Source organism: Calliopsis andreniformis, chromosome 5 (genome assembly GCF_051401765.1).
Source record: "Calliopsis andreniformis isolate RMS-2024a chromosome 5, iyCalAndr_principal, whole genome shotgun sequence".
In the NCBI taxonomy this organism is placed as follows: domain Eukaryota; kingdom Metazoa; phylum Arthropoda; class Insecta; order Hymenoptera; family Andrenidae; genus Calliopsis; species Calliopsis andreniformis.
The window spans coordinates 1559449-1577595 of record NC_135066.1 but is presented as its reverse complement, the minus strand read 5'-3'; the positions used below and the strand labels follow the sequence as shown (position 1 = coordinate 1577595).

At 48.3% G+C, this 18147-nt stretch overlaps 1 protein-coding gene across 1 annotated transcript in view; it reads left to right on the top strand.

The window, feature by feature from the left end:
* Positions 1-18147, top strand: part of Sano (CABIT domain-containing protein serrano) — a 52366-nt gene that overhangs the window by 14496 nt on the left and 19723 nt on the right. The window contains exons 2-3 of the mRNA XM_076379351.1: positions 10505-12331; positions 12551-12746. Of these exons, the coding sequence (XP_076235466.1) occupies positions 10647-12331; positions 12551-12743 (1878 nt within the window). The 5' untranslated portion in view covers positions 10505-10646 and the 3' untranslated portion in view covers positions 12744-12746. The remainder of the gene's footprint in view (positions 1-10504; positions 12332-12550; positions 12747-18147) is intronic.

Sequence of the window (18147 nt, the reverse complement as noted above, 5' to 3'; positions counted from 1 at the left end):
AGTATCGTAAACAAGGCATTGCAATAATTATAATGTATAGATCGTCTGGAAAAATTGATTCCTCGAAACTGAAACAGTGGAACTTGATCCGAATTAACCCCTTGGCTCTTTTTCTAATACCTGGAAGGACATCAGGTATCTTCAAGATTAATCTGAAGCTTCGAAACCCAGCAGATGTACCCAATTCTCTCGATTGAGATCTTTATCATGGAACATCCAGAAGTGTGTTTGATTCCTTGCTAATGGGACGCTACAATGATGGCTGTACTTGCAGCGTGTTGAGGGTAACAATGTCTAAAAGCGAAACGAAGTCAGCCCGTCTCTCATCCTTCTTTCTGCTCGTGGGAAAGCCGGTAAAGAATCCACCTCCACGGATCGGATGTAACCGAACGAGCGATGATATCAGGTTCGGTCGTCTAAACGGGTGTACGATCTCCCGTGGAATCTTCGTTGCTGTGGAAGAATGCTGGCCAAAAAGAAAGAACTTCCTACGTGCTTCGACGATCAACAAATCTTTTGATTAAGAATTCAGAATTTTGTAAAAAAATTTGGGAGCATCATCTGCCGTGAGAAAATGTAAGAAAGGTCGAAAGTGGCTTTGGCTTAAGTTGAAACCCACAGAATTGAAGTAAATTTCAATGAATAATATGTATTTATCGAGTAGTAACTGATATCGTTACTATATACGTCCCAGCGAATCAAAATTGTCAGCCGTGTGATGTCCCTCGTTAGTAAGCAACACGCTTCTCGGATGCATCCACTTGCTTTACTCAGCAACCAGCTCCAAAAGGACCACATGAAGCTGCGAACGAAGAGCTGGAAATGAAGTTGGTGACCTTGAGACCTCTGCACACTGATCAAAAACGCTGTATTTCCCGCCTCGAATCCACTGGCAAAATCCCTCTTCGTCTAACATCCCCGACTCGATCCCCTGGTTTTTACCAGCCCGCAGTCCTGCCCACGACTCGTTATTTTCAATTAACACCATCATAGAGGCGAGGGGTAGCAGAGTTGTTAAATGAACCACGAAGGACCCCAATACGAGTTGGACGGTGTTCGGCGGTGTTCCAAGCAGGAAAAGAAATCAACGAGCGCGTGCAATTAAGAGGCGAGACGCGCAAGAAAATATCTGCAATGTAGATTCAATCCACTTAGTAGCGGGCCTTCATATGCTGTTCTTAATATAGACAGGATCGGCAGAGGGAGCCAGAAACGAGTCGCACTGTATCAGGAAACCGCGATTCCTTTCCCGTTCTGGGCTTCGATCGCGATGGATTAGCTTCCCGCCTCCTTTCGTCTTCCGACTACGAGAAATGCTCTCATTTTTGCCGACAAACTAATTGTACATCCTTAAAATTACGACTTACTTGTGAAAGTTATCAAGAAGTATAGCAATAATGATTTAACTGCTAAATTCTTCCCTTCCTTTTTCGAGGAACGGCTTACAAATACAAGGTTGGAGTCGATTGGTGCTCTTGTCAGTCAACAAGATTATGCTTTCTTTTTTTTCTATTAGCTGGGGGAAGAAGTGTTATTATTTTACCAGTGACGCCAAATGAGCACAAGGTTTTCGATACTCCCTGTAACCATCGATCGCTATACTTTCGTTCAAAACGAATCGCCGCCAGTCGCCGACAGCGACACATGTTCCGAGTCCATTCATTATTTTCACTCTCGATAATACCAGCACCCCCGGCGCAAGGAAAAGCAGCTAATCCAGTCGAAACGATTTGAATGAAATTGTATCGTGGACGAAGTACGCATTACCTGCACGAAGTTCCTGGAAAACGGACGTTCCGTGTCTGTCATTTGCCTCCTCTTTCTCATTCAGTCTATATTAACATTAATAAGCCATTAAATCGGTCGCCCAGTCTGTCACGCCACAGTCATCAACGTACCAACTTGCTAGTCTCTTTCTTCGAACTTAGTCATTATAGAACGATGAAAAGCTGCTCGAATCGGATGAAAATGATGAAAGCTGACGGGGTGACAAATAGCGAGGAAAATTGAAGGTAGAGGGTATCTTAGGCCGTGGTTCAAACTTGGCTGCTATCGCAGCAAGAAGGGCTATCATCCAAGTTCTTGTAATTCGATTTCTTCCTTGTTAAACGACGATCGGTAAACACTTGCTCGAGCCTTCGAGGAAAGTAATCGTGTTTACTTCCGACCATTCGAGCGAGACACTCGAACGCTGGTCCTCATCGTCGCGCCGTTTAGACCTCAAGTCGAGAGGAACGAGCCAGTGTCTTCTTGTCGATCGTCGGCGACACGCTGATGGACGGCAAAAGCACTGTTCTCTGGCTTGTCGTCTTTATGCCCTGTTTTCTATTACATCTTTACAAAGAATATCGAATCACAAGAAATTTCTACGAAGAGTATAATCCTAGAAGATGTAAGATTTTGATAAAATGAGAAAAGAGGATACTAGAAAGTAACTAATTCCTTCACACGTCTACTAATTTCTAAGCACTATCAAGTGCACGCATAGTCTCTGGTCCGCTACAAAACCCAAGGATAACCTAAGGCTCGTACAACCAGTAATAAAACTGATTACGCAAAAGTCAGCTCATCCTAAAAATTGAGAAAGAAGGTGCGAGGCCTCCAGGCACTTAAAACGGAACGTCGTGCACGGAACCGCGCGTTCCTCGTGGTCTTTTTCCTTCTCTTTTCCCTCAGTCTTTTTCTGCTCCCTCTGGCCGACCGCAGAGTCCGAGTTCTCCAGCGAAGCTGCGGCTTTGTTATGAAATAGAGTTGAAAGCGAAATGCCCGCTCCTTCTCCGTCGTTCTGGCCCCGATTCCCGCTGATCCATGCCGCGTATTTGCGCTGACCGTGTACCCTTACTCGCCTAGATTTACAATGCTTGTCCACAGGGACAATGTTGCGCGTTGCGACTCGATAATCTTGAGGATCGATCGATGTCTTTGATCTCGATGCGCCGTTTATGAACGTGCGCGGTCTTCAACCGCAGGCGGACGTGGCAGGCTTTCATTTCGTCGGAGGTGAAGATCGAAACGCGTTTTTTGGAGATTGAAGACTATTATACCAGAGAATTCTTTAAGAAATTAAAGACTTTGTGTGCTCTTCCTTCTAGGAAAGTTTGCCGATATTATTTAACTACGTGGAACTATTATTTTTCACTCGTATTACGCTCTTCGCACGGTTAGACAGTAAAATTCATCATGTCGGCGGATAAAAGTTGGCCATTTATTGACTGCAACTTTGCGAGCGCAATTACCGCGTAAAATAACACTGGATATTAATGCAGTGTCATTCGAAATAAGCGACAGGATAAATCAATGCCGGCTTAACGAGGACCTGACGCGTGACAGAAGGAGCAGTTAGGGGTTGCTGGTCTCTGTTGCATCCTTAATGCGCGTATGACACCAATAAATGCGCTCCAGCGATATCTGTGGTCGCTCAGGGGTCGAGACATCGGTGAGCGTGCTCTCTGATCTTTTATAATGCGAGTGGTCATTAATAAACTTCGGGATCAAGAGGAACCAGCTTTCTTATTCTCACTGATTTATCCTAAAAAGGATGTTTAATTATTCACGGTAAATGTAGTGCTTTTTCTGGGATCAAGTGAGCTTTTGAGCGATGAAGCGATTACGATTAGGCATCGCTTACTCTGGCGTTAAAGTCTCCACTGTCGTCTGACCACTTATCTGTACATATCTACTAGAGGTATGTATCTACTGGAGCAGTATTTACTGGTGGTGAGCGTAATCGACTGTGAAGTCTCTGAGTTTTGTTTAATATACAAATTGTATATTTTTTTATAACGCAGAAAAATTTTAACACCTTTTTGCTATATCAAACGAAATGTTGCTCATTGAATATTTATAGAATCAGAATAGGACCCACGAACAGGTCCTACCTAAGCTGGTAACTAGACGTTAACAATCGGCAGCGTTAAATTCTCAGTCGATCGGATCGATCTACGGTTGCATCTAGTTGGCTTGCACAATTGGAAAGGCTGTCAGCGTCCGTGTACCGGGGAACGATGATTCTGCGGTCACTCGTAGGAGCCCTCGCCGTTGGCACGGTAGCAGCTTTCCTACTAGGCTTTCCAGCGGGCTTTGTACTTCTATTAGCGAGCGCGCACGTGCGCTGCTACATAACTTATTGACAGTGACGGCGCAGGACGAAAGGGAAAGGGGAGAAGACGAGCGGGCAGAGAAAGGGAGAAGCTGAGGAGAAGCAGAGGGAAGGAGAGAGAAGGAGAGACCTTCGCGAATCTCGCGAAGGATGCAGGGAGGAACTGGATGATCGCGCTGATCTCTCGACCGCGTACGTGACGGAATGAATTGGGAGAAAGGGCAACATCTGCTACCCGAAAGAATTCGCGATGGCTTTGATTTGGGATAGAGGTTGGTACACTAAACGATCTACTCTATGAAGCTTTAGGAAACCTTCTAAATCGAATCCTAGTAAATTGAAATTTTCACCATTAAAATATTCTTCATCGTTACTTGCTGCTAGAAGAACTCTACGTTCAATTGCTCGAGGAATGGAATTCTCTTCATCAAGTATTCACCATGAACAAGCGAAGAAGACACTTTGCTCGAGAAGGTGGGGGGGTATAGAAAGCGAGACAGGTGGTGGAAAGAGGCTGTTTCGAGATGGACAACGTGCGACCACTTTTTAAACTCGTGCCACCTTCCAATTAGCAATTATTGAGACGTTTCGGGGATCGGCACGGAATCTTAAGAAGAACACATCTCTGCACGTAGACGGCAACTGCTTCGGCGTTTGCCACGCGAAAAACCGCTGCTATTGGAACCCTTTAATTGCACGCGACCGTTTATTTTGTTGAAATTACAGATTACGCGTACAGAGAAGGAAAGTGATTTTCATGGCCCGGTTTTTCTATTTTAGAAGTTCAATACCAGAGGGCAGAAACTCTGCTCTTTCGTATCATCGAGTTCTAATTTAAAAAATTTAATATATTGAAGTGGACCAATAGAAATTTAAAATGAAAATTCACGAAATTACGAAGAATGTATGAAGATGCGGTGAAAGCTAGAAAATAAACCAAGACAGTGGCTTCTCAAAGTACTAGTTTTCTCGCGTTTTCCAATAATGTATCGCGGCCATCGCGGAACCAGAAACAGGGCCAGCCAGCGAAGGTTGAGAACCATGGTCCAGGTATGATGGATGGCGATGTTCTTGCTCGTTCGTGAGGAAGTTATTACGGTTTGCGAGAGGTGACGGCAAGGAGGTGAGGCGAAGCTAGTCAAAGGCAGGAAAAAAGGCAGAATGTCGAGCACGCGGTCCCTGAAACTCCCTTGAAAGCTGTTTGCTCTTCCTTCTCCTCCTCCCATGGCCGAAAATAATTGGTTAATGAACCCTGGCAATCTCACATGGAGCCCCCTTTTTCTTGCGTCGCATCGAAAGGAGTTTCTGATCCGACTTGGAATGGATCGTCGAATTTAATTTCGTTTACAAGAAACCCCCTTATAGAAGGGAGGAAAAGAAATGAAATGATAATAATTGGCCACTTACTCCTCTAACGCTACAACGATCTGCATATCTTTCTCGGAAACTCGAGCACTGAAACACGCATTCGTCTTTTCAGAGAAACGTGTTATCAAACGCGAATCGTTAGACCAGTTTTCTACCCATCTAGTCACGTGCTCCACGAAGTTCCCAGTTCCATTTAGAAAAGTGACTAGATAGACTTACGCAGCGAAGCATCTTTCTCGACGAGGGAAAAGTGAAGGGTTGTTCCTGATAAAAACCTCCAGACCGTCTAATTGTATGTTATTAGCCATGCGTATGCAAAACCGCGGCGGCAGGCGACGTTCCCTTATTGCACTGCGAAACGACGAAATAATTAACGAGACGGTCGTCGAACGGAAGGCGTGCTTAGGGCTAATAGAAATAATTGCATGGGAAGGGACGAAAGATGGATGGTACCGAAAGTGGACTGATTCCATTTAACGTCCCTTACAATGTATCCTGATCGGTACTTTGTGACGATAACTGGTCGGGATTAATGAACGCGATCTTGGGCATCGCTGAACAGGAATTTCGTGTCGTTCCCGATGATTTATAAACGCTTGCTTACTGCATGGGATCGAGAAGGAACAGCACCTGACACCTCGCCGATGTGGATCGCAATGGCTCGCGATGGCTCGCGATGGCTCGCAATGGCTTACGTGTCGCGTGACTCGAATGAGAAATGCGAGTAGTATGCGGCTTGGTATCTTTTTAGAAGCAACACCGATAACGTATACTGTTGAAAGCCCTGATTCAAGTAATAGAAATGGAATATTAAAGGGTATTTTCTATTTAGATAGCAATATCAAGAAGCGAGTGAGCACAGTTAGAGGATGTTAGCCCTTTCCTGAGTGGATTTAGTAAATCTAGAATGAGATTAGATCCAGTACTAAGAACTTAGAGCAGTAGTGACTCTAGAAGACCACTGTGTATGTATACCTATAAGATTTTCAGTTTTATAGATTAGAATAGTCGCTAAGGTTAGTCTATGGCATCAGATGCAAATATGCCGATCTTCATCGAACTTTAACCACGCTCACTGTCAATATCGGCCTACATTCGATCGGCCTTGAGTCATTAGAAGTATACAGCTATCCGTATCGGTCGTCCAGCATCGCAAGATATCGATCTAAATCTCTGGTGGAACTGGAGGAGCAGGGTTTCTCGCGCAGCTCTGCTAGAACCTCCGCCGACAGTGTTTCTCGCATTGCGATTGCGCCGTAGCATAGTTGCACGTCACACCCGCTGCATACGTGCATCATCGTAATTAGATTAATCCACCGAGAAATTGGATTAAGCAAGCAAATCTGGTCAGCCACCGATATGGATACTTTTTCGTGAGAACACCGCGAGGGTTAATTAAACTTCAACTGAGATGTGTTCAGTAACATCTATCACGTTTTAATTGGTGAAATTTTACATTTAGAGCAGCTACTATAACCTGGGATGAAAATCGTATCTATTACCGAACACCTCTGTACTTCTATCTCCTGTCTGAGAAGAGGTCTGAGGATTTGAACGAGGTTTGAAATGGGAAGACACCGATTATGCTAATTCGTCACAGGCGTGGCGAGAAGTGTGATTATCGAAACGAAGACTAATGTGTATCAGCCTTGAAAATTTTCAACGTATTATCAGAGCGAAGCTGATAAAATGGAGTGGCGAGATGCGTGTATCGGACAAGACACTTAACGTCTTTGCTCCAGTATGCAAATGCTTACTTTGCTACTCTCTTTCATAGAACCTCTTCACACTCCACAAACTCTGCTCTTGATCGACCCACAACGTTTCGCTAAATCGTGAAACTAAGCCTCCGATTATGATCAGATCGTTGGCAGTGATTTTTGCAGACAGTTTATTCGCAAGTAAAGTATCGAGCCTAGACTCGATAGAGACAGCCGAGGCGTTGAGTCCCTGGGGTCAGAGGCCCCTCGGCAGTCGTCTACGCGCGTATCGATGCTTGGCCCGATTACGAGACGCAAGGCCAATCGCGTGTCGCGTTGGGACCCGGTGTCGAAATCGCTTTGACGAAACAAAAGGATCGTAGAGACGTGTCGGCGTGTGGTGGTAGCTGACGTGCACATGGTGGAGCCACGGGTGAAAGCTGCCCGGAGCTGCGGCATATAATTCGAGGGCATGTCGATAAATCAGCCCATGCAGAGGAGAGCAAAAGAGAGCTGTGTTCCCGAGAGGGAGAGACGCGGTGCGTTGCGACACACGTTCGTCTATTCGTGGGCGGCTGGCTGGTTGCACCGCGTCGTTCGTGCACATATCGCACTTGGATCGACCTGATGTCGATAGCTGCTCTCCACGCTATTCGACAGCTGCGCTACGATCCTTCGATAGCCACTGGAGGATGGACCGAGATTGTTTCGTAATTTAGATTAATTAACAGGGTGGGCGATAGCTCGCAGAAGGATCAGAGATTCTTTTGCATTCAGAGGTGTCTAACAAAAAGTATCCTCGTGCTATTAGTTTCTATTTCCTTGAAAGTGAAGACTTGAAAATTCTGGAAAAGGCAGAAATACAAATTTTTCTTATGAGCTACGAGGGGTTGAATTTCTCTCTAGTGAGTCTGAGGTAAATTATTATAGTACACGCAGTCGACCTCCAAAATGAATGGAATGTAGTTTCACGACTACGGCTCGCGAGCTAATTTCTCGCCACGCGCGGAGAACCGTGTAACAATAAAACATTACGATTAGATGCCGTGTTTCCGAGTTTGCGACACCGTTTGTCCGCTCGTAGGCGTCTCCTGTGCTATATATCGTCATCGAGGTTGATAAACATCGTACAGGGTATCGAGAGCGCTGCAATCCTTCGCTCCAGCCTCTGCCTCCGAATCTTTAATCGTATTTCAAGGAACGATTCCTATCTGCTGTACAAAGTCTTGGCCTTCTATCGTCCTCAGCTTTTTTTACCACTCCTATTACTTTATACTAGAAAGGTTTGGAGAGGCAGGCGAAAAATCTTGAACTAGATTTGAACAGGAAGGAATATTGCGTTACACTATGACTTTTCAAAATAGTGCCCCAGACTGGACATGCTGAAATGACTAACTCTGTCACAATATGAACAGATCTGCTACAGTATGACTCTTCAAAAAAATTTCCCTGGTCCGTGTCACGATAAACGAATACACCAGATAGATTTCCTACATGACTCACCATAACGCTGTCGCAGCTTGCGTCATCAGGACTCCCAAGAACGGGACTCAAACTTTCCTTCTCTGTAATTATTTTCCCCGATTAAATTGATCACGTCATAATTATACAAATACCTTATCTTCCCAGTGAAAGAATCACGACAAGAATCCAGCTCCATTCCTGAGAAAGATGTCTCTCGCGAGTCTTGAAAGAGGATCTCACTCCCATCGACTCGAGGATCTAGGCAAAGCGCAGAGGTGGCCGGGGGGAGGATGGCGGTCGGTATATCAGATACAATGCTATCCGTTTGTTCCCGTATCGCGTAATCGCCTTATCACGGGGAACACGCACGCCGCGAAGGAACTTAACGGTTTCCTGCGTTCGATCAAAGCACCGTTTCCCAGGGAAAAATTCCAATACAAATTTGCATCGGGCCGCGGAGCCGCTAGGATCCGCGCCGTGAAAGCTTATGTGTGTAGTCGCCGCGAGATTGAACCACGAGAGGGGACGAAAGGGAGGAGGAGGGGGAGAGGCAGGAGAGTCGGAGCCGTGTAGGAGAATGCAGGACAGAGGAGTGTGTCGAATAACTTCCTAGAGGCGCGCCTGTCACGACGCCCCGGGTCATTGGTCACCCCCGTCCTTATCTGCGCCTGGCTGCGGACCATCTTGAAGGCCCCTTTCAGACGGCTCGATTTTCACCGCGCGATTTCATTATCCCCCGACATATCCCTCGGCGTGCGCAGCCATGGCTCTGCTCTCTTCAATGGGCCTTTCACACGACCGAGCGATAAATTGCGGGGAAGGGGACCGCGAGGGAATCGCTAGAATGCTGGAGATGGGGCAGACGCGCTTCCGTGTGGGCCCCGAACCTGGCCCTTCCGCCTGGCCACGATTCAATTCGCTTAGGACGCTTAGGCAACGTCTGAGGAATCCTGAGGAATCCTGAAGAATGGGACAGAGCATAGAATGCAACACTGAAGAGACAGCTTTGATCATTTATTAATCGCTAATCTTTGGAATCGTTTATAAATTGCTAGTAGAAGTAAATAGAAGCTCTGGGATAGGATCCTGCCTGAGATTTTTTCTAAAATAGTCTCGCTATGTACCAAGTCTATCTTCACCATCTTCCCACATAGACTACCCCGATCCAGCCGCCGAGAGTATTTATTTCCTTCATTGATCGTTCATCGTCATCATCCAAGTGTAGTCGAAGGAAAGCGATAATTGCGAGGTGGAAATGTTTCGGTCGGCCCGGAGCGACCGCGATTTATGTAATCGCGTCCAAGATACCCGATCCGATGTCGGGACGCGGGGAACACACGGAAGCAGGGCAGTTCCCAGCGCGTTACAGCATCGTGCGCGGAATTTCCGTGCCGCGGCATAACCGTGAAGCAATTCGTCTGGGGAATCGCTTAATGTTCGCGATGCCTCTCCGGGCCAAGTCACGATCGTTACTTTCCTCCGACGAGGTATATACGCTTTGGAGAAATCCGAAACAATCGGCGGCACCGCCCATTTACGTACACCTCGACTGGCAGCTACGCTCGTTAGGTAACCGGGCTTCGAGATATTCGACCGTAGATCGTCTACTTTAATCGTCGATTACGCTGATGATGCGAACGCCACGAGGAAGTAACGGGCAACGAACCTCCGATCGCTTCTATCAACGACCAAAGTGAATTTCTGAGGTCGGGGTGTGGTTGAAAGAGAAATCGATACGCTTTAGAAAAATTCATTATTTTCAGGAAGACAGAGATGCAATTTACTGGTAACACTATTCTACTTAAACCATAAGCGATCCTAAAAACCCTGAGTAGTCTATAGCTTAAGAAATGTTGCGTTGGTTGATTTTCAGATGGAGCATAGAGGCGCAGCGTCCGAGCAGCAGGAGCATCAGTAGCGATCAGAGACAGTCAGGGCCCTGAGTGGGCCCTATCGACGAGGACGTTGACGGTGGGGCCCGTGCTCGCAAGGGTGGGCGGCGGTGTAGCGCCGCGATGGCCGCGACCGACGGTCAGATCGTGGTTGCGGCGGCACGCTGGGCCGAGGAAGCGACGTACTTGCGCGAATTCGTCTCCAAGTATCGGCTACCGGCTGTGATCAAGATCACGAAGGGCCAGTATGGAGGACTGGGTGTGCCCACGCTTCCGGCGCCCAGTCTCCAAAGCACCGCGCTGCTTGTATCCGCAGGACGTCGGCGGAAGATCGTCGCTCAAGCAGTAAAGATCAAGGAGGGACGCAGGGTGGTCGGCGTGGGACCTAGGCTAGCGATTCCAGACTCTTACGCGGGCTACTTCGAGATCCTGAGCGAAGAGGGCAGAGCAGTGCGCGGTATAGAGTCGGTGAACGAGCTGTGCCGAAGATGTCCAGAGGAAGGGGCCTTAGTGAGGGAGACTGTTCGAGGAATAGCCTGCAGAGTGGACGACGACTCGGGGATAGTGGTTCCAGAGGGGACGAGGACCTTGGCAGCGGGGGAGACGATCGTGACGGCGGGGGAGGTCAGTCTGCCTGGCCGCGGTAGATTCCTGCGCTGCGTGGACTGTCGGGGCGAGAGCGTGCTGCTGGGGATGGATCAGCGCGGTCGCTTCAGCGCTCTAGCACGCGAGGACAACATTAGCGGCGTGCACACGGCCAGAGCGCTGCTCAGCAAGCGTCTACCTTTGACAGTTCGATTGGTACACGGCCAGCCGCCCAGAGGACTCAAGTCCTCCTCGCAGTTCGTCCCGGAGCTCAGGCTGCTGTCCACGTTCGAGGAGGAGCACGTGTTCGCGCTGCCATTACAGAGAGAAGGTGCAGCAGTGGCGTTGCCCCTAGCTGCGCCGCTGAAGCTGGTCAAAGCGAGGAACGAAGAGGCGCTGAGGTCGATGCAGGAGTTCACAAGGCTGGTGGAGCGAGCGTCGCGTCTCGTGGCTGATGTGGCGGACCGTGCGCACGTTTTGGACGGCCGCCTTGGCGAGAGCAAGCCTTCCAGGCAGACCAGAAGCGGCTCTGGCTTCCTCAGGCGGTCGTCGACCAACTCGGACAACGCACCCCTGAGCCATCACAGGAACAATGCCAGCCATCACCATCATCATCATCACTATCACAGCAATGGGCACCAAGCGTCTTCAGGACATGCGGGCTACAGGGACGAGAACCGTGTGCCACCCTCGGCCTGCACGGAGGAGTACGACGAGATTGATCAGATCTACGACTACGTCCGTGGGTTCGCGCCTCTGCCCAAGAGCGTCAGGTCGCCGTACGAGAGCCCATTACCTGGAACACAGGGCTCCAGTCCACCGCTGACCCCTGTCACCATGACGATCGCGCCTCTGCTGGACGACAGACCGGAACCACCGCCCATAGAGACCATACCGACCAAGAAGATACAGGCGGAGAAGAGAACGAGGCGTGCCGTGAAGGAGGCACCTCAACCCAGAGTCGAGAAGCCACCGTTGGCCAAGCTGTACGTGAAGAACAGCGGCACTCAGAGGGGACGTCCACTGATGAGGCAAAAGAGCGCGTCGCCGCTCAAGGAGACGCCTCCTGGCTATAAGGGTGGCTCTCCGCTTTTCAACATTCGATACAAGAGCCTGACGAACCTCCAACAAGCCATGGAGCTCGATGGGACGCTGGATTCTAGCCACTCTGGGGGTAGAACATCGGGGGATTCCGGGGCTGGTGCTAAGCTGCCAGAAAAAAGGTATACGGTTTTTCACCCATGCTTCTGTGTTTCTAAGGCAAACCATCATGTTACGTTTTTTATATTTTGCTGCTTTGCTTTATAGCCACAGGATTGTGGATTGAGTTTCCTGTTCGCTCACTGTGCAGTTGCTTGCTTGCTTCCTTTCTTCTAGGCAGAACACCTGTAAGACGTTATTACGAAAGGAACATTTAAGATAACTTTGAATTCCTTACGCAGATCGCGGCGTCTAAGCAGACCCCGTTCACTGACGAATTTAGTGTGGGAGTTACGTGGTGGAAGCGGTCTAGGCTGCACGAGACCGGAAACCCCGCCGCTTGCCACAGCAGCGCCGCTGCCACCGACTAAATGTGGACCACGTCTGGCTGTCACCGTGGTGGCACCCCGGCGTGTCGGCACGCTCTACCTCTAACTCGTAAGTACCACTTCTTCCGGCTCGAAACAATGCATCTTCGTACCATTCACATTGCCCCTGAATTAGCTTGCTCGGTCCTCGGTATGAAATCGTAACGATTCCAGCTGGCAAACCGTGCACCGGCATTGTGCACCGACCGCGCCTCTGGTTTCGCTCGCAAAGGGAGCAACTCAGAAGCAGAGACTCGGCGTTCTCATATCTAACTGTAGACAGGCCATTTAACTATCTCGACGCTGAGCAGTTAACCGTCCACGTTACTTCCCTATTCGTAATCCTGTAACTACAAATTCTCGATTGCGCGCACGGAGAGCTCTTAATGGCTCAAAGTAGTACTTTCTTCCCTCTCGAAAGCACGGCGAGGATTAGCCGATAATTAAATTAACGATCCAATTTCTTCGGCGAAGAGGAAACACCCTCGGTCGTTTGTATGCCTAATCGGTTACCATTGGGCAGCCGCGACCGACTGCAAATCCCCTCGTTAGAATCAAGTTTTTGCGCCAGCGCGACCACTTTGTCGCCTCGTAAACGGCGGCACGAAAGACCGAGGGGCGGTTGCTTAAAATCCCCTCGGACGTAATCGCGGCAACGGCTGCTTGCCACCGAGATTAATTTCCTGGCTGCTTGTTTATTGGGCAATGGAGACGATACGTCGAACCGTCCCACGGCGCAATCAACCATAGGAAGGCGTACCGGTTACGGCCGCAGTTAGAGCGTACTTTGTGCTGGGGAATCGTTAAATTTACAGGATCCAGCCTAGGTCGATCCTTTAACGAAGCATTTTACTGGCCGTTATAAAAGGCGGTCAGGTGTTTCCCTATTGCCGTGACTCCTTATTCGTTTAATCGCCCCCCGCCCTGCTCCCAGATCGTCATAACTGCATCTAAGAAACGCACCTGTACCATCCAGGAAACACCAGGCTTATTGCGAATTATTGTTGTTAGACCTTCCGAGGCCGTTTCGAGTTCTGCTCGGTTCAATGTATTTCAATCTCTCTGATTAAGCAACTTTTCCTGGCGGAGTAGCCTAGGTACATAGGTACAAAGTCGAAGAATCACTTGGGTGAGTTACTGTATCAGTTAGAATAGATATCCACGAAGGAACTGGTTTTCTTTCTTGAAACCTGCCCTCCAGTTTCACGAGGCCTAAGATCTCTGTTTAAAGTCCACAAAAGACTCAAGCTATCAAAAGAATCACGTTTCCGGTGTCCCCACTCCCCTGAGCCATGGAAATTAGTGTCGTGCTCCGTGGACTAACTTCTCGATGAGTTCCGTTCAGCCGCGATGAAAGAGCAAAGCAGAAGGCCTGGTGAGAGGGGCTAAGAGGAGATAATGAGGGAATCAGAAAACGGGAGGAAGAGGAACAGGAACGGGGGGATAGGCGTACGGTTGGGTATCGCGATCGCGGACAGCCTCGGGATACGTAACGTCATCCTCGATGCTCGGTGCAGCGATATAATAGCCCTGGTTTGCCTCGAAGCTGCTCCGTGAGCGGAATTAAACGAGAGCAGGTTCAACGGCTGAACAAACCGTGGCTTCCGGTCACCGGTCCCCACCCCCCTCCGCGCCTCCCCCAGGAACTCGATCGCGTATTACGAAAATTACGATTACTCGGGGGAGAAACCGGGCTCCCTGGGTCGCCGCTCGACGATTAACCGTCCTGGAATTCGCTATCTTCTTCCTCTTCGTCATCTTCCGTCGGTGGAACGGTGTTCGGCCTCTTCTGCTACTCGATGATGAGGAATAAATGAGAGCTGCCTTCCCTTGAGAAGGCTGGCTTGTGCATCGACTCCAGAAAAAAGTAGCCTGATTACTTTAGGACTGATTCGCACCGAATTTACAGTTTTAACGGCAGCAGGTATTAAGAAGAAGGTACATAGGGACCTTGGTAAACTCTTCTTCTGGTAAAAATGATTTTATTTATAATTGCTCATTTTTCTCCATTGTTTTATACCGAAGCTAAAGAGAGGAAGTACTGAAAGGAAGTTGAAGAAACGACGATACCAGACTCTGACTACTCAAATTCACGCCTACCGTAGTCACTCCGTGGAAGAATGCTCAGGGACACAGTTTCCTGCTTAATTAATTAGCCAGCGAGGCAGCTCGCCGCGCATCGAGCTCTTCTCTATGTTCAGAGGGAAAGACACCTGGTAATTTTCAAGTGTCGCGTTCTACGACAGCGAGATTATGCGTGTGCACGCAGGGAAGGCAGGAAAGGGCCTGCGGCTAGCCGCAAGTGACAGGCCGACACGAAGTAATTTGGAATAAAACGGTCGATGAGCGGACCACGAATGGCCGACGCGCTTCTGTGGAACGCGTTAACGAATTTGCGTACCCGACGAGCTAATGAGATTTGCCAGCCTGTTTGGGCCGGTCCTGATGGAGTTGTTCCCATGACGTGACGTCAAGGAGGTGTTGCCCCGTGATTGATGAGGAAACGTAGTAGATTTATGGCTAGAAGAAGGAAACCGACTAGTCGTTTCGTTTTTGTTCGGGGAGCTCTCAATTTCCAGTTCAGTTAGAGGCGAGCTCGAGGAGTTCCGTACTTCCAGCTTAGACGCGTGTATAGAATATACAGGTTCGAGTAGTTTAGTTACCATCTTCGAGACTTTTAAATGCTAGCTGGAATGGAAGGAGAACTTGCGGAGTACTCCACTTGTGTTTCAGATACGCGTAGAGGCTGTACAGGTTCGAGTCACTCACTGATCAGCTAAAATATTTTTTAGTCGTGGAAATGAAAGGGGAACTAGATACGATACGAGCACATTCCAGGATCCAGTTCGCTTTTAGAGCTTTAAGTTTATAAATAGAATTCTCCAATATCCTCTATATCCGATCTTATAGACCTTCTTAAATAACACCAGTGTCCTTTACTGAATAATTAAGAAGGTTCTCTTCCGCTGATTCACGCTCGATTATGCGTACTTAGAATCCTCATCTCAAAGATTATTGGGTGTTCTGACCTAAGGCATCGCCCTGTGATGACGTTGATTAATATAAACAAATTCTGCTACTCGTTCGTACGATTACCTCATACTCTAGGTGCTTCTGGGACTCCTGAAAGATGAAATTACCAGGGAAATTGCTCAACTTCCTTTCTCCTGGCCTTCAAGGAGCTCTGTAACTCTCCTCGATAATATTGACCGTGATCTATATTTACTAACGATCCTGTTCTCGCGATTAAGACTCTCCCATGCTCTATCGCGTGCTGCTAACCGGAACTCGGGATTTTAAGCTGACATTCTTCCCCCGGGCCTAATGTTCGGTCTCCGCTAATTCAACCTATTAAACGCTGCCAATCGTTGATCAGAGGCAACCACGTTACAGCAAGATGATTACTTTAATTCTCCCCGATCGGTTTCTAAACGCATTATACTATTTGGACCTTGCAAATTGCTCGATTATTATCGGGAGCTCGAATTACTAGAGGAATTCTTAAATAATGTACAGACTCTCAAGTGAAACTCTCAAGTAGTAGTTCACTAGAATCTTCACCTCTGCATCGAATCCTTTCATCTATTCCATCACATTCGTCTGCCCTTGCATTAGAAAACTTCGACAAGACTTTACTTAGAGGTCTTGACTAGTTCTACCTCAGTAGTTTTGAAACAGTTATAAGGACAGGAAATTGGTACACTGTTATGCCTGATGCCACAGGAAATCTTGGTTCCTAAATGGCTAATTAGTCTTGAGGTTTCTTCATGGCCAGACGATTTCCTCGAAGTCTAGACGTCGCCGTCGATATCACAGTGTCACATGGAGGCTCGAGCCATCTTACCAGCGTCCCTTGCTCGCTAACCGGAACGCCGCGCCGGCGTTGTGTGAGTGCCATTCGATAGTTCCTAATCAACTGATTAAGTAATTAACTCGTAAACGTTCGATGTTACGCTCGGCGAGTGCGGGTATCCATAAAGCGTTTTATGGGCGACACCTCGGTATACGTTCAACAAACAGACGAAGATAACGTAGGGGAAGCTCTTCTACTAGTTCTATAAAGCTCTCGTTACTTTATCGAGCACCCCAGACGGAAAGAACCTACTCAACTATTTTTTCAACAATAGTCTGGCACGTCTGGCGACGATGCATGGAACGCCAGGCGCAGCAAGTTTGCGCCAAGTTAAGCCCAGAGGCGCACTGGAACAATGATCGACAGGCATGTCGCAACCGCGCAACGAATCCAGCATCCGCGCTCCGCAGCTGTTTTCACTCTTGTGCCCGAATTCATGCATATTTATCGTATTACCCGGCTGCATTGCATGCAAATTACGGGACGAGTCTCTGCTCGTTACCCGGTGGGCAACTCTGTCCCATTGTCTGCCTACATCGTCCCCTGGCTGGCGGTGATGGGCTACCATCGTGGCATAGTTCACCGTGTCTAGCCACGCTAGTGGGCTGCTCACTTCCCTCTTGAGTCATGCGACTTTTTCACCCCATTTAAGAGCTACGAGCCTCATCTTCGGATACAGGAAGCGAGGCAAAGAAAGCGAAGCGGAGGAGGATGCCACCTGGACGACCTCTGTTTTCAGAGACCCCGCCACCTACGATTTCAGACGCTTCTTCTTCGTGTCGTGGGACGTAGCTGTACTTATGGGATTCGTTGAAGAAGACAGTACCGTTAAAATGGAGAAATCGACTTATGGAGGGAGATGGTATTGTCTGTTAACTGCTTGGACTTTGAAGAAACTGATTGGAAACTGGCAGAATTGTTAACATATTTAATTATCTATTTATCTGCGCAGAAGAAGTTTACGTCTGATGGTTCATAAAAAAGCAGACGTAGTTCTTCTGTTACGTTCGCCAGCTTCTGCCTCGCGAATTCTGTCTCGCAGCCTGTTACAAGGGAGGAAAAATTGCTGGACAAACGGTCGTTGCGCAATTGCGATTTCAGGTTTAGTTCGCGGACGTGCGAGTCTCATGTGCAAATGGTGCCCGATAGTACACGGTATCGGCCTTCACGCCCACATGTCCCTCCCTTCTCGGGAGGTAAATACCTGCGTGCAGGAGAGATGCTTCAAGAGAGACACGCCTCGCGAGCAATGCGATTTATAATCGGTTTATGACGGTAGTCAAGCCCGACGGTAACGGGGCGGTACGAAAAATGGGAAAAATGAGCAAGTAGAAATGTCGATGCGTGGTCAGACGCGGGCTACCATCTACCATCGGTGAAAAGGAACTCTGCCGAGAGGTTGAACCTGTTGAGGAGGACGTTACCAGAGAGCGGAGATGCCCTGTCCCTGTCGACTCTTTCTGTTTTTCTCTTGCAAAAGTAACTGCGTTAATAATGATTTCGCGAAGAGAACCGGCGCAGTGATGAGGAGAGCAAGGTAACGGGACTGGCGTGCATACTTTATGTCATTATTTTATGTATAATTAATAGGGATTTAGACTTGTGCTATTTTATTTGC